We start from the raw sequence: 16634 nt of genomic DNA on the forward strand, positions 1-16634 counted from the left end.
GCCTCTGCCTTCGGCTCAGGTCTGTGATCTCAGGGTCCTGGAATCCAGCCCCGCATCGGGCTCCCTGCTCAGCAGGGAGTCTGCTTCTCCCTCTCCCTCTGCCCTCAACTTGTTCTTTCTCAAATAAATAATCTTTAAAAAAAAAAAAGAAAAAAAAACCACTTCAGTTGTAAATTAGAGCATACCAGGAGGGCCCCTGGCTGGCTCAGTCGGTACAGCACGTGACTCCTGATCTCAGGGTTGAGTGTGAGCCCCATACTGGGTGTAGAGATTACTCAAAAAATAAAATCTTAAAAATACATAAATCAGAGCAGAAGGTGTATTTATTGTATTATATATGGGGAGGTATGAAGAGTTGACAAGAATCTTACTGTGATTCCTGAGTAAGACTGGGAGTTTTGGCATCTGTGTGCAAATGCCATTCCCACAATGTTGGAAAACACTCGAAGGAAGAGATCTCTGAAAAGCCCTTTTGGAAGACCAAGGACAGACAGACAATAGCTGTTACGCTGAGATGCAGCTCACGTTTTCTAAGAAGCTTCGTTTTTGACATTTTCTTTCAACAGATACAAATAGGCTCAAGGTTCCATCTAGTTTAATGTCTACATTGTCCTGCCTTCCGTTCGGTGTTTCAGGTTAGCCTGCTTTTGTTCAGAGCAGATCACTCAAAAATGGACAAAGATCAATATTCACTGGTACTTACTCAGGTTTCTTAACTAAAAGTGTCTTGATGAAGTCAATAGCAGACTCAGACACGACATCGAATTCTTCCTCAGAATAACTTAAACTCATTTGAGAGATGTTTAGGAATGTTTCTTGTTTATTATCACCTAAGAAAGGTGAGACTCCTGTGAGCATGACATATGTTAACACTCCAATGCTCCTAAAGCAGAATGAAAATGTAAGAAAAATTAGTATCCTACTCATTTCCTGAAACCAATTTGATCAAGTTTTCAGAAATAACTCTTACCACATATCCGTCGCCATGCTGATAGGATCGTAACTAAGAATTTCGGGAGCTAGTATCAGAAACAAGAAAACATTTAGCTGTGTGAATAAAATTCCTAATTTGCACTTTGAAATAAAGAAATTTTTTAAAATACTCATCAGAAACTCTAAGATACCACCAAGATTTGGGCTAACATGAAATAGCATTATATAAATTAACATGAATGACTGTAAAGTCTAACTAGATGTAATTAGCTTATTTTCCCACCAGCACCCTCCATTGTTGGGTCTTAATATTTTTAAAATATCCGAATGCATGAGTACTGTAACAGGAACTGACAACTCTGACACCTTCCTCTTCCCATACCCACTATAATCGAGCATCCTCTCTGACAGATTACTGCTTCTAAATCTTCCTCGATGCCATCCGCGGCGCTGCTTCCCTATGGCCCGCACCTTTGTCCACAGCACTTTCCCCTGACCTCCCTGATCTCTTCTCCATGCTGCGGCCGGAGGGGGTTTTAAGATGTCCACCCACTGACAAAAAGTCAATCAACAAGGTTAAAGAAAAAACTGGGCATTCTCAGATGACATGCACCACACGCAAAGACAACAAAGTTGCCTCTTGTAGAGTCCTGGAAAACAGCATGCTTTGATAACATTTAACTAAACTGTCCCAGCAAGCGAAACAAAGGGCATTCTCAAATGTGCAAGGACTTAGGAGAAATTTATGAAAATCCTCCTTGAAAGGCAAACACTCATTGATACAATCCAGTCAACCACAAGATGAGTTTTTTTCCAAAAGTGGGAAGAATTCAAGACAGGCAATCAAGTACTGAATCCACTTATAAACAGATCACAAACAAAACAACTGTGGTAATTACAATTTTAAAAAAGGGGGGTGAAGATATCTAATCCTAGGAAAAAACGAAACACTTCAAGTCGCATACTCATCATTGGTAGGGGAGAGACACACACACACAAACACTCCAATATGAGGGAGGAAGAAAAGGTTGGGAGAAAAAGGTAGGCTAATTTCCTCAACTTCACCTTCTGATACTGAGTCGTGAAACAGAGGTTTTGAATATTATTTTAAAGTTTTAAAAGAAACTATTAGGAAATTTAAAATGAAATGCACAGCATCCAAACTACCAGAGCGGAAAAGGAGACCAAAGAAGCAGCTGCTGGGAGGAGGGAGCAGGAAGTAACAGTAGCTTCAAGCTGAACACGGATGTAAGTATTATGGTAGCCCCATTTTAGGGCCAGAGGCATGGGGGTCTAAAGAGATGTCAGGACCGAGGTCACATGTACAGCCCGCTGCCCAGACAGGATTCTGTAAAGAGAACAAGCTGGGAGGCTTACACTCACCTTGAAAGTACTGGAAGGAAAGAGGAGAGGCCCCCTTGTTTTTCTCTGTTATATAGTTCTGAATTATTTTTGGTTTTCTTGAATTGGGAATTACTTTTATAATAAAAATAGTTCTGGTTTTTTGGAGGGGGGAAAAAAAAGTTCTTGGTAGAAAACTGAGAATGTACCCAAAGAACAGAAAGCATAAAGCAAAACATAAGAGAACTCCTTCAGGGCAATAACCCCCACAGGGTTCTCATCTCACAGCCCTACGTTCCGCATTTGCTCCAGTTTGCGAGGCTCTCGACCGGCTGAGGGATCTGGGCTGCTGCTTCCCAAGAGGAGGCCTGCGAAGCCCCATCCTTAAACCTTACGGAGTGGTCACGACGCACACTGAAGTTTAAGTGTTCTAGCCCACAAAGAACACATCAACGTTCTGAAGGTTTGTCTGCCAGTGATATCTTTCATTACCTAATTAAGGGTGTTTCAAATCATAGGACTTATTTTAAAGCGTTGAGTTATATATTTTGCACTATCATTGCCCAACAGCTTTGTTTCCCTCAACCCTGTCCGTCCTCTGGAATCGACGCTCCTTGTCAACAAAGTCCCACTACCCTCGGCTCCTCTCCGAAAGGAGGCCTCGGCTGCCCAGGCCCTCTAGAAGTGCAGCCAGCCTGTCCCCTTCACACCTCCAACCTCCGCCTTCTCCCCTGCCCCTGGCTGCTGTCATCGGACACAAAACCACCCCGACCCGCCTGCCACCACCCTGGACAGCGTCTGCGCTCGTGTCTGCCCCGGGCAGCCTGGCGTCCAGCTTCTGCACCTACAGGTCTAGAGCGCCGCGTTCCACAGCCGCCCGTCAGCCCCAGGAATGCTGGAGAACTGTTCCATCTCTGAAATTGCAATTGTAAACATTGTAGACTCTTGGTCACCACCTTTACATTCTTTCACTGCCTTGCTCTGCTTCCGGATATCTTTTTTTTTTAACCTCATTCAGGCCACAGCTCCTTTTGCATCCTGTAGTTCTGTCAGTCTGTCCAAAAAGTCAAAGCTCACTTATTTTTCAACCAAACTGAAAAGCCACGGTTCATCCCTTCAGCTGCTCTTGGACCTTCAAGGCTTAACGCTCCTTTCTTTCTGCCGGAAGCTCCCAACCCTGCATTAATCCAACAACAATGAAATGCCAGGTGCCGACTGTTTCACAGGGCTTGCAATGACCCAACAATGTTTGTTATGAACTTAAAGTTCTTTAAAGGTCCTTACTTGTTAAATATCCTCCCACCTTCAGGTAACCTGATATCCTATACTTTGTTAAGAAAATCCTTTTGGGGGGCGCCTGGGTGGCTCAGTGGGTTAAAGCCTCTGCCTTCGGCTCAGGTCATGATCCCAGGGTCCTGGGATCAAGCCCCGCATCAGGCCCTCTGCTCAGTGGGGAGTCTGCGTCCTCCTCTCTCTCTGCCTGCCTCTCTGCCTCCCTGTGTTCTCTGTCTGTCAAATAAATAAATACAATCTTAAAAAAAAAAAAGAAAATCCTTTTTTGATTCCCTTTAGAAGCGAGCCCTTCAAATTCTCTTGATTCCCTTCAGGAAAGCAATCATCAGTTTGGTAACTTAGGGTTTAATGTTTACCATTTTTAAATTTTTATACAAAAGAAGGACTCTCTGATGGTAGAATTTTAACACAGCAGATGGCTGGCCCCACTGTTAACCACGCTGCATGTGAGCTCCCTAATGAAGATGATGCCTGACCCCAAATGCAGAACACAACCCCCTCTTAGGAGTACTTACCCACATACTCAGGAGTACCCATAATTTCTCGGAGCTCTTCGCTGTTCTTCATTATTCTTGAAAGACCAAAATCAACTATCTTAATGTCACCCAGCGGAGATGCACTTGTCAGCAGAATATTTTGAGGCTAAAAAAATAATACAGAAAGAGCAAGTAGCCCATAAAGCCTACACAGCTCGCTGGTGAAACCGAGATCGACAAACGTAACAGAAGCAGTCATTCACTAAATACTTCTACAATATATTTACGATACGTAAGGCAACAGCCCTCATACAATCTCTTCCCCTTATACTGGCTCCTGCTCAGCACATAAATGTGCATCTACCCCATCTTAAAAACAAAACCAAGCCACTCACAAATATCCTATAAAACTCTCCATTTCTTTCATCCAACGCACTCACTCCCGGCTACGCCCTCAAAGCTCAGCTTCTAGAAAGCATGACTGTGTACACTTGCTGTCATTTCTCAGTGCAGCTGAGTCTGGATTTTGCCCCCTCTCCTAGCTCTAGCTGTTCTTACTAAGATCGCAAAATCTCTAATAATCAAAGACCCCCCAAATCGAATGAATGCCTTTCAAGGCACCGTTGTGGCTGTACGATTTGGCCTGCCAACCACCCTTTTACACACTCTTGGATGTTTTCCTCCTTAATAGATCTCTCACCATTTTCTCAAGAGCTCTTCCTTGTTCCCTCCTTTTAAATACTGGTGTTGCCCCAGAACCCTCGTTGGCTGGCCCTCCACTATCTCATCTACTACTGAGGCTTCAACCGCCACTTACAGGCTGGTGGCCTCTATCCTAAGCCCTTCGCTGATGGCACAGATCCAATTAAAATCAGATCTTTTCATTTGGCTGAAATGGGCCACACCTTCAACTCCCACTACTGAGCAAGGCCATCAATCCAGTAAACAGCTCGGGCAAGAGCTCTTCCTTCAGCCCCATCAACCCCATGCCTCTCTCTTTTTTTTTTTAAGATTTTATTTATTTATTTGACACAGAGAGAGAGATCACAAATAGGCAGAGAGAGGAGGAAGCAGGCAGAGGGAGGAGGAAGCAGGCTCCCTGATGCGGGACTCGATCCCAGGACCCTGAGATCATGACCTGAGCTGAAGGCAGAGGCTTAACCCACTGAGCCACCCAGGCGCCCCATGCCTCTCCTTCTATATGCCCAACGTCACTGCCCGGGTCAGGCACTGGGGGGAATCAACCTAAAGTGCTCTGTTTCCTTCATTTTCAACCATGTCTCACACCTAGTGAAGTCACCAGCATGCCTATACCATGTCCCAAATCTCAAAGCCCCCAACTGCTTCAAGTTTGGGCTTTCATTATTTCTCACCTGGACCACTACCCTCCTGCCTCTAGTTTTCCCTACCTTCAACCCATCCTTCACTGAACAATGATCTTGCCATAAAGTCAGTCTGATCATGATACTGGTTGCTAGTCCTCACCCACGGACACATTCTCGGAAGGAATGTATTTGACAGTGGGCAACAGAGCTACCCAAGGCCAAGGCCACAGAATCAATAAGGTTCATATTCCTAGAGTCTTTTTTTTTTTTTTTAACCCAAATAACCTCAGACACTTTTACATAAAAAGTCAAACATATATACTAGAAAATTCACTTCAATTTTTAAAATAAAATGACTTTTTTTTTTAAAAGATTTTATTTATTTGACAGACAGAGATCACAAGTAGGCAGAGAGGCAGGCAGAGAGAGAGGAGGAAGCAGACTCCCCGCTGAGCAGAGAGCCTGATGCGGGGCTCGATTCCAGGACCCTGGGATCATGACCTGAGCCGAAGGCAGAGGCTTTAACCCACTGAGCCACCCAGGCGCCCCAAAATAAAATGACTTTTGAAAGAAAAGTTTATGTTGCTTCAGAAAGGGGCTGCACTTCCTGTCTTCTGCCATTAAGAATATTTCCAAAGATAAACTGAGAACCGTTCGTACCAATAAAGTATAAATACCTCACTACAGCACCCCAAGTGTTTCATGATGTGGCTTCTGCCTCCTCTTCACGGTTCACCTCCTGCCACCCTCCCACAGGCAATCTGTGTTCCAAACCCAACAAGCTGTAATCCCTAAACAAGACGTGCACGCCCCCATCTCACGCCCTCGCGTTCTGTGCTCCCCTTGCTCAGGGAGCCCTCTCCCCTTCTCTGCTTGCACATTTAGTTCCATCATTCACTCCACGCGTGGCGGGTCTCAGCAAGGCTCCAGTGCCTCAAGAAAGCCAACTCTGATGCCCCCTCTGGCCCTCCAGGGAGGGCTCAACGCCTGCCCCCCTCCACTCCACAACACCTTGTACGTGACAGCCGTATCCCCCTGCTCGGTTTGTTGTATTTCCCTCTCCCCTCTGTCACACTGTGGTTCTCCAGAGGTCCGTAATGCACGGTAACATTTCCCTTCCTTCCATGCATATCCGGCCACTCCAGCTGACTTGTCTCCTCCTTCCTCTCCCGCAGGTCACTACAATCCAATGACCTAATCCCACGCTTTCCGAACGACCGCCTTAGTGCCTGACGTCACAGCCGCTCCGTCCTTGTTTACAGATTCTTCTTCTCTTGGCTTCCACAGCAAAGCACTATCCTGCTTTTCCTCCTAACTCTCCGGCTGCTGCTTCTGTCTCCTTTGTTGGCTCATCGTCCTTTAACGGGCCCATTCAATGGGTTTCTCACAGCCTGGTCTTGAGGCTCCCGGCTCTCACCGGACGCAGTGCATCTGCACCCAGGGCCCAAGTATCGCCTAGACATTATGAGTCACAGATTTTTATCTCTGGCTCAGACCTCTTCAACCAACTGCTTACCTAATCTCTCCCCTTTGATGTCTCACAGCTACCTCAAATTCAGCATGCCCAAACCAGACTCTTTTCCTTCCCAAATCAGATTCCCCGTATGCCAGTGACTGTCACCTCAGGGAATGCCACTCTCACCTGGCAAGGTAGAAGAAAACACTAAGAGTCACCTTGGCCATTCCTCTCTCCCCACTTTCTCCTCACTTAGCTGACGTTTCACTACACCCTATGGAGTTTAAGTCATAAACTTAAGCATTTCTAGACTTTATTTCTCTCCAACTATAGGACACTCATTCAAGGTACCATCAAGTTTTTGCTCAATTGCAACAGCCTCTAAACGGCTTGCTAGGGTCTATTTTGCCCAGCCTTCTGCAGACAGGAGGATCTTTTGCTCCATACAAACCTGATCTGTCACCCCCTGCCTAAACCCATCAGTAGCTTCCCGTTAGCCTTAACCTCCAAACTCCTTAACGTGCATACAAACCCCTGCTGGTCCGAGCTCCTCCCTGGCTCTCCAGACTCATCAGTAACCTGTTCCCCTTGGCTCGGCGACAGCGGAGACTGTCTCGGCGGACACTGTCCAGTGTCTCCTACTTGCCATGCTCGCGCTCACAACAGTATCTTTGTGTACTTTTCTCCCCATTCTTCTGTGCATCACGTCAGCTTGCCGAGAAGACCTGGGATGGCAGCGGAGAGATTCTAACAACGTTCAACAGGCAAGAACATACGAAACAGGAAGTTGAGGTCTAGGTGGTTCCTCTCTTTTAAAGGGGTTACTGTCTACCCAACCATCCCTCCTGCCCTTCTCTATTAGGAAAATGCTTGTAGACTGACCCAAGTCTGGATTCAGGGACAGAGAAGGAAGAATCCCTGGCTCCGGGAGTCACGCAGTGGGCCGGCACCTGGCGGGCACACATTAGCTGCTGCTTGAACGAAAGGAAGAGACAGAACTATAACAAAGAATCTAACAGGTGTCCACTTTGTGTCAGGAATGGAGGCACTGCAAATACGAGTGATCCCAAGTCTCCGGTGACAGTTCCCCATCAGAAGAGAAATCACAGGGAAGCACCCAGCAGGCTCGACTAGCTCTGCTGTGCGTTTCAAGCGCGCTCGTGAACAAAGCGCTCAGGCCATCCATCAGCGAGAATAATTCAGTCTTGGAGAATTGTACAGGAGAGAAGTGAGCAAAAGGAGGAGGAGAAAAAGGAGGAGAAAAAGGATACTGTTGCTGATTCAAAAAAATTTTATTGACTGCCTACTGGGAAAAGAACAGAAAATAAGGCCTAAATCCCACGTTCTTTTGGAGGCTTACATTCCAATGGAGACAAAGAAGCACGAGTAAGTAGTAACACCTCGGGTGGTTTTAAGCACTAAGGAGAACTCAGTCGGGAAATGGATGGGAGTGTCTGCTGGGTGTGTCTGCTGTGCGTGTGTGTGCTGGTTCCGGGCAGCCAGGGAAGGTTTCTCTGAGAAGGCAGTGTTGAGCTAGGAAGGAGCCAGTCACGCACAATACTCAGGGGCCTGGCGTTGGCTGGGGGCATTCCAGGGAGAGGAAAGACCCCGCCAGAGGCAAGGACAAGCTACCAGTGGAGGAACCGCAAACCGGAGAAGAGCACAAAGGCGGAAGGGACGAGTGTGGTGGCAGGCAAAGCTTAGGGAGCACATGGGGGCGGAGGACCGGGATCAGAGGCTTTGCGAGCCACTGTGCAAGAACTGGCAGGAGACAGGCTAGAGGGGAGGACAAGAGGACATGCCAGGGAAAGAAGAGGCCACACGCCGAAGCATATACAGGTGAGCTAATATACAGCGTGATGTGTTGCAAGGGATTCTCAAACACAAGAATATGTCTTCGAAGAACGTGCCTCTATCCTGTTTTTGCAGTCCTGCAAGGGAGAGACAGAGTGAGGCAGATATGATGAAGCACGGAACAAAACCAAACCAGAAGAAACTTTACACATTCCAGTGACCAAATCCACAGCCCATTGGGACGGATGCTGTGGAGGCAGAGGAACAAGGTGCTTCGATCATTCACTGATTAATACAGCCAAGGTCAGCGAGAGAGGACACCTGGTTCCATTCTGATTCTCAGACCCAGAAGGAGAGGTGCCCGCAGAACCACTCGGGACAGCCGGCGGTTCAGTCTGGAGAGAATCCAGGGCTGAGGATGCGGCTCCAGAGGACAAGGACACAGAGGCAAGATTAACACCATGGAAGTAAATGAGAGGAAGAGAAAACGGCAAGAAAAAAGTGGCCAAGATGAGTTTGGGCCAATAACTACACCAAATGGAAAGAAACAAGAGTGACGAGCACGCTCAGAAATAGCAGTCTGAGGGTGCCTGGCGGGGGGTTCAGTTGGTTGAGCATCTGCCTTCGGCTCAGGTCATGATCCCGAGGTCCTGGGATCAAGTCCGGCATCGGGCTCCCTGCTCAGCCGGGAGTCTGCTTCTCCGTCTGCCCCTTCCCCTGCTTATGTTCCCCCCTCTCTCTGTCAAATAAATAAACTCTTAAAAAAAAAAAAAAAAGTAGACAAAAAGAAAGAGAAAAAAGAAAAGAAATAGCAGTCTGAGAAGTGAGGCCAGGAACCCAGGCACCATGTTGTAGTAAGAAAATCAGGAAGGTGAGAGTCAAAGGTCCTCTTCGACATGGGAAAGAGTGAGGACCAAGAAAAGGCCACTGAATATAGCAAATAAACAACCTCTGAAAGACTTTTGAAGAAGTGATTTTTAGTAAAATGCTGGAAGAAAAACCCAGATTATAGTAGGTTGAAAAATAGGCCGAAAGGCTAAATGATCTTTATATTACAGATCATTCTGGCTTAAATATCTGTGGCTGTCCTCTAATCCAGTGCTGTCCTATGGGAAGGTAATGCAAGTCATAGAATGTAACTTAAAATCTTCTATGGACATACTATAAAAGGTAAAATGTAACAGGTGAAAATAACTTTAATATTTCTTTAATTTATCATCTAAAATGTTATCCCTTCAACAGGTAATATATAAAATTTGAGCTATTTTACTTTTTTTTCCCCCCCATACTAAGTCCTTGAAATCTGGCACAAAGTTCATACTTGGAGCACATCTCTGCTCTCAAGTGCTCGACAGCGACAAATGGCCAGTGTTACTGGATTGAACAGTGCAGCTATAAACGCCTTCAATTAAAAATAAAAAATCCAAATGATACCCCAATAAATGTTCAGAGAATTCTTAACATCCCTTGCATAATGTCCTAATTTATTACCACTATACAATTACAGAATAGTAGTTCATCTTGAAAACTTATTCATAAAAACTAAGACTTTCTGTCTATAGTGAAAACAACTGGCTCAGTGTAATCTGTAATTTTGTACAAAAACAGTTTTCTGAATCAAAGAAAGTTTTGGCTATAGTAAAAACTTTAAAACAGAAAGACAAAAACCATGAATTGCTGTCACTACAGAAGTCTGGACTGCAGAGGCGAGCTAACTGTTATAAATTAATCCAAACCAGATAAAGCATCCCTCCTGTCACATACACAAAAGGACAGAAAATGTGCAACTGATCACTGTTAGAATCAGTTTTTTTTTTTTTAAGATTTTATTTATTTATTTGACAGACAGAGATCACAAGTAGTCAGAGAGGCAGGCAGGGACAGAGGAGGAAGCAGGCTCCCTGCTGAGCAGAGAGCCCAACTTGGGGCTCGATCCCAGGACCTGGAGACCATGACCCGAGCTGAAGGCAGAGGCTTTAACCCACTGAGCCACCCAGGCGCCCCAAGTTTCTCTTTTTAATCACAAAATAACAAGGGGTTTTGGTAATGTGTATAAACAAACTTCATTATAAAGCTATTTTCTCTTTGTTAATTAGCTTCTAGCTATTTCTTCAGGAAAAAAACTGGGATTATGAGTCCCAAGACTTCTCAAGACTTCTCAAGGCAATTTTTGTGTTATTACACTAATGAAATACTCCAGTAAAATAAAACGTCATTATTCAAGCAAATTAGATAAGAGAAGTTGCCTCTGTTACGTATATTCATCATTGAACATGTTTTGCCCTTTCCAGTACATAAAAAATTCCAAGAGAAATATTGCGAAGTGGAAATCTTTACCATATCGTAAGGGCCATCTGTGATTACTAAAACATGCACAGTCTGTAAATGTTCTTAAATACCATTTGTTCCTTTAAAATAGCCTAAATGTTTGTCCCTTATATTTTATTTATACTCTACATTCCCTGGGAAATGCTTGCTTTGGTAATCATGTAAAAATTAGGTGGAGTGGTGGTAATGTAGTAAATTCTAAATTAATGTGATCAGATTATTAAAACATTACTGTATTTGAAATCTAGGCCCAGTCACATGCATCCATCATCTACCAAAGTGAGAGACATTAAACGGTTGACAGAGGGATTGCTAGGAAAACATGTTTTACAATCAGGGCTCTTTCAGGGAATTTCACAGTTAATGCTTATTATGTAGTTTCTGCCAACTGCCCTGGTTTGACCACAGATACATTTTAGAAACAGACCTTACTCTTCTAAATAAAACATAAGTACAATTACGGGACTATAATCTGCCCGTCTGTGATGGCAAAATATACCCACTTCCAGGAAGTGAGACATCTGTGCTGAAAACAAAGAGAAGTACATTAGCATTTACAGCTTAGCTAGACCTTCTTTCTAGAGAATCCAGTTCGTGTTAAGACGTTGTGGCTCATGACACCTAACTCTATTTAAGATGCATGAATCCCAGGTGGTAAAAGAAAACAAGAAGGTCGCTGGAGAAGCAATGACAATGGAAGAAACAGGAAACATACAAACTGTCCTCAAACAGACAAAGGCAGTCAGGAGATCTTTGGATTATCTTATTTCTCTGCTTCACAGGGCTGGGGCGGGGGGGTGGGCGGGGATACTTTCATTTATCTTGGTATCATCATCTTCTTATATAGCTCATTTAACAGTTACTGAATCATCACCCCGGAATAAGAGCATTATAAAGTTGAGGTTAACTTGCTTAATTAGCCTTAAGGTACCATGAACAAAATTTTGAGGAACATTTTTATCAGGTAATGAAAATTCAAGCTGACTTTATTTATTAACACCCAGTCATAGTACAGAAAGAGGTTAATACTACTGTCTAAATCAGTTTGGGAGACTGTTTAGAAATGCTACCCCTGGGTGCCCAGGTGGCGAAGTTGGTTGAGCAACTGCCTTCGGCTCAGGTCATGATCCTGGAGTTCGAGGATCGAGTCCTGCATCAGGGTTCCCTGCTTCTCCCTCTGACCTCAGGGAGTCTGCTTCTCCCTCTGACCCTCTCCCTTCTCTCTCATTCTTGCTCTCTCAAATGAATAAATAAATAAATAAATAAAATTAAAAAAAGAAATGTTACCCCTCTTTCAACTAATACACTGATGTTCAAACTGTCAGTGACCAACTTAAATCTCAAAACGGAAAGTTCTAGCTTCTAGTTCCTGGCCTGCTCCTCTGCTTGTCACATACATGTAACAGTGTGGACGAGCTCATGACCAAAGACCGGGTATAGAACTGTTGAGAGATCTAACCAACAAAGACCATTCAAACACAAAGAGCACCAGGTTTTAAGACTGGATTTCTCTGTTCTTTCTGGTCAAGTCCATCCCGTGACCGAAGCAGGCCACTATCCCAATGACTAATTCACCAAATCGAGGTCATTTTGAGGCTTTTAGCTTTGTCCTGACTTTGGCAAAGTTGTTGTTTCTCAGATTTTGTCAATCCTGCCACGATTTACGTGAAATGAGTGGGCTTTCCCTTCATCTCAGTTTAGTGTCTTTTCTACTTTTGTGGTTGTATAAACAGCCCAAGCTCTGCATCTGCTACCCCTCAAAGCATTGCCATGTTCAATTTAAGATATCTGGCTGAGAGTCATCAGTGAATCAGTCTTTTGGCAAACTGCCCATCTGGGGTCTGACCTAAAGCCAAGTAGCATATTTCCCATTGTGACAATTATCTCTTTTATAAGAGAACTACAATAGTTATTCTAGTTTCTAACTACTTGTCTCTGGGACAAGAATGTCCCATTTTAACCATAATGGAGAATAAACAGTCTACTAACTCATAGTTGCCTTAGACGTGGGGATTGTCAATTTGAACAGAATTAAAAGTTCAGAAAACATATTTAGCTTTGTAGCTTTCCAGCCCTTAGACTCAGAGTCAACATTAAAAGCATAAATTGTCATGGCACAGATGGCTCTTAAAAGGTATGGGACAGCAGACTCTCTTTCCAGACTCACAGAGGTTACAGAAAGTCAACTGGAGAGGACCTTTTGGTAGAAATCATTCCCATCGGCTCGGCTGCAGCACCAACTCTGTCTCCGACCCTCCCCCTTCAGCGGTTCACGTAGGGACACATCTGACTGCACCTGTGACACTGTGAGACAGACGGACAGCTGAGAACCCCCCAGGCCACCCAGTCTTCTAGTTCCTCTGGGCCTACGAAACATGAAGAGTCCAGTTCCCAACATCAAAGGCCCATCATCAAAGCCTCTATTAAATCCAGAAAGAATTCTATACCAAGTGTACTGGGAGAAAGGAATATGATTTATACTGAGTGTATTAGGGAGAAAGGGATATAATTTCCTTGAGTAAATACACAGTTAAACCTGGTATTCAAGAACTTAATTTTCACCTTCGGCTGCTTTGCTTTCAAGTAACATCAAAGACCCATGACACATAGTGTTGGCAACCTGTCTGACCTGCTACTTAATTAGTTCCTGAATAATAGTTAAAGGTTGAGCTGTCATAAATTGAAAGCGTATTTCCTATAGGTGCAATGTTATTTAAATTAGGGTTCATTCCTGGAAGTTCTTTTCACATCATAAAACCAGCAAAACATCATAAAAAATAAATATAGGACTTGCCAAAGTTAAGTGTGTAAAACCAAACATTAAAAAAAAAAAAAAAAAGCTTAGTGCAAACATTACGTATGGGAATTCCTCTGCATGGCTGACACTAACTGAGGCTTCCTCAAGTCCGAGTCTACTGAAGTCTGGGCTGCAGAGACCATCTCTTCCGGCTAAGTGTTTCCGAGGGAGGCAGTGGTGTGTATGTCTTCTAGCAAATTTCCAAGCATATGACAGACTAAAGGGAAAAAACAAAGCCCTAGTTCCCTCAGCCGTGCTAGGAGGGTTTTACCCAGGCCATTTCAGCTTTACCATCCTGGGACTCCATGTGGGTCACCTGCCTTCCAAAAATGCCACTTTACCTACCATAATCTACAGTGTCATAACCATGCATTTTAGCCGCTATAGTAAAAAATTAACATCCCTGAGAAAAATATGTTTACAGAATGAATGTAAATTGGCGTTTTTCAGAAAAGAACAAGAAAGTTTCCAAATTGTTTTCTTTCCCCTGTATTTTCTGTAGGAAACTAGCTTTTGAAGGAAAAGCTATTGCCCTTCCACCTTATTTCAGACCGAGTTTTATCAAGTTTACTTAAGAAGTCAACCTCCAGAGCACACACCGTACACTCTTGTACTCCTCCCTGAGTGTTCCTTCACGAGGCGAAGATAAAACACTGCTATTTAAACCGGAGGACATACACCACGCCCCACAGCAGCATTTCCCCAAATGGTGCCTGTACTGCTATCAGTACCCCATGGGAACTCTGCAACTGGGGCCTAGCAATTTGCTTTGACAAGCCTTTCCTGGCGGGCCTGATCCCTATCATGGTTGGAGAACCACTGCCATGAGCAGCTCCTTTCTTCTAGAAGGCGGACGACAGCAGAAGTCAAGCGAGGTTGGCAGATGAGGAGTAAAACGAGGCTGCAGAAGTCCGGAAGAGGAAAGCCTTTTTTGGGTCCAGGGGTTCAGTCTCCTCAGGCTACCTTCCTTCTTAACCCTGTTTCCTCCGGCTGATAAAGAACTGGAGTCACTGGAGTGTTCCTTGAGGAATGTTTCCTTTCCCAATAGCCACGCCGGGACTAGATATGGAAGCAACCACCAACGGGGATCTTAGACTCTTCTACCCCAGATGCTTGAAGGGATGTGCTAAGGATACTTATAGTGGACACTCACGGTCTCCTGAGCACCCACCCACCCTCTGTTCTTTTAGAAACAGAACTGATCTGAGAATCCAACTCTTCCCCACTCTTGGTCCAAATAAAACTTTGGATGGGAGAAGGAATTTACCCCTCCAGGGTTGGAGCAAATGACACTGGTAATGCTGGCCTGGCCAGTCAAAACCCTGCACCATCCCCCCACCCCCCACCCCCGCATGCTTATTAGTTCCAGACCGATCTAAGTCGGTTTGGTGAGAGTGCATCTCAGGACTTCAGAAAGAGCTAATTAGTAGAACCTGGCTCTTTCCTGCTACACCTCTGGACAATTCTAAGGCTTAAATGGCAGCAGCTAACTTACCATCCTTTTACCATTTTGAGAAGGCAGAGCTGGGGACTGAAGAAAAACCAACTACTCGTAATATTTGAATTAATGAATACTGTCATACCTTAAGTTAAAATTATGCCTGGTCTTCCTAGCCAATAAAATTTCCCTTTTTGTTTCCCCTTTCAGCTGGCATTCTGATTACTGGATACGCTGCCCTTTGTGTATTCTTTCTTCCCTCCTCCCCTTCTTTGATAATTTTCAATTCTAAATCTACCTGCCTTGAATCTCTTTAGTTCTCTATTTTGTTGACTGCTGCCTGCCTAATTTTCTACAACACTATCTTTCAGTTATTCCTGCTAAAAAGTCATCTCCCTCTCCATGATGAAACCCCTGGAATCTGGCCTTTTCTCAATTGTCAATATCTCCTATTTCATCTCTCAATTCCAGTGATGCTATTCCATTTATGTTTGCCCCACAAGTTTTCCTAACCCGTGACAGAATTTTATCTTCTATTTTCTGCATTTTCCCATATTTTTTCCAATATTTGCTCTATTTAAACCCCCCCCCCTTTTTTTTTTAGGTCTAGCTCAAACCCTATCTTTTATCAGGAAGAGTTTACCTATCCTACCAATATCCTCTAAGCTCCATTTTTTGGAGCAATTTATTTACCTTTCTATGTACACACCTGTACATTACTTCCTTGATAAAACTGGCTAGAGGATAAGAATAGACTCAACCTTTATTTCCTTATTACCTAATAAAACATACAAATGTTTGAATAAATCATGTTAAACACTTTACACCTGGACTGTCATTCTTTAACCATCTCAAACTTATAAAGTAATTTAGATCTTACCTTCAAATCGAGATGAACTACATCATGAGCATGTAAAAAGCGGACACCTTCTAATATCTGCCTCATGAGTCTTTGAACATCTTTTTCTTTAAAGGCTTCTTCTCTGTCTGCAACACACTGGTCAAAGATTTCACCCCCAGCAGCACTAGAGAAAGAAAGAAACACACTTCAGTTATAAAGGAAAAGGGCTCATTAAAAATGAGCCTTTATGTTCTTATCATTTTACACATTAAGTATTTTTATTTAAAGTACAAGTTGATTGTCTGTGAACTTCTGTCTACTTTCCTAAATCCATTTTTCTTTTCCAAGTAAAAATATGAAGCTTCTAATGATCTAAGATTAACATTTCCAAAGCTAAAGAAAAACATCAGTTTAAGAACTTCAAGAATTAAACATTAATGGTGAAATATACTAACACACTTTCAAGTGAAAATTTCTCTCTTTTTAAGATTTTACTTATTTGAGAGAGCGCATGAGCAGGAAGGAGAGAGAGAAGCAGAATCTCCATTGAGCAGAGAGCCCGATGCGGGGCTCCATCCCAGGACCCTGGGATCATGACCTGAGCTGAAGGCA

At 43.8% G+C, this 16634-nt stretch overlaps 1 protein-coding gene across 2 annotated transcripts in view; it reads right to left on the reverse strand.

Annotated features, from left to right (window-relative positions):
• Nucleotides 1–16634, reverse strand: part of STK17A (serine/threonine kinase 17a) — a 40452-nt gene that overhangs the window by 2342 nt on the left and 21476 nt on the right. For both annotated transcript variants that reach the window (XM_080819044.1, XM_080819045.1), the window contains exons 3-6: nt 16062–16206; nt 4083–4209; nt 971–1019; nt 704–883 (exon numbers count right to left, since the gene is read on the reverse strand). In XM_080819044.1, the coding sequence (XP_080675170.1) occupies nt 704–883; nt 971–1019; nt 4083–4209; nt 16062–16206 (501 nt within the window). The remainder of the gene's footprint in view (nt 1–703; nt 884–970; nt 1020–4082; nt 4210–16061; nt 16207–16634) is intronic.

This window comes from Martes martes, assembly GCF_963455335.1.
Source record: "Martes martes genome assembly, chromosome: 11".
Taxonomy (NCBI): Eukaryota; Metazoa; Chordata; class Mammalia; order Carnivora; family Mustelidae; genus Martes; species Martes martes.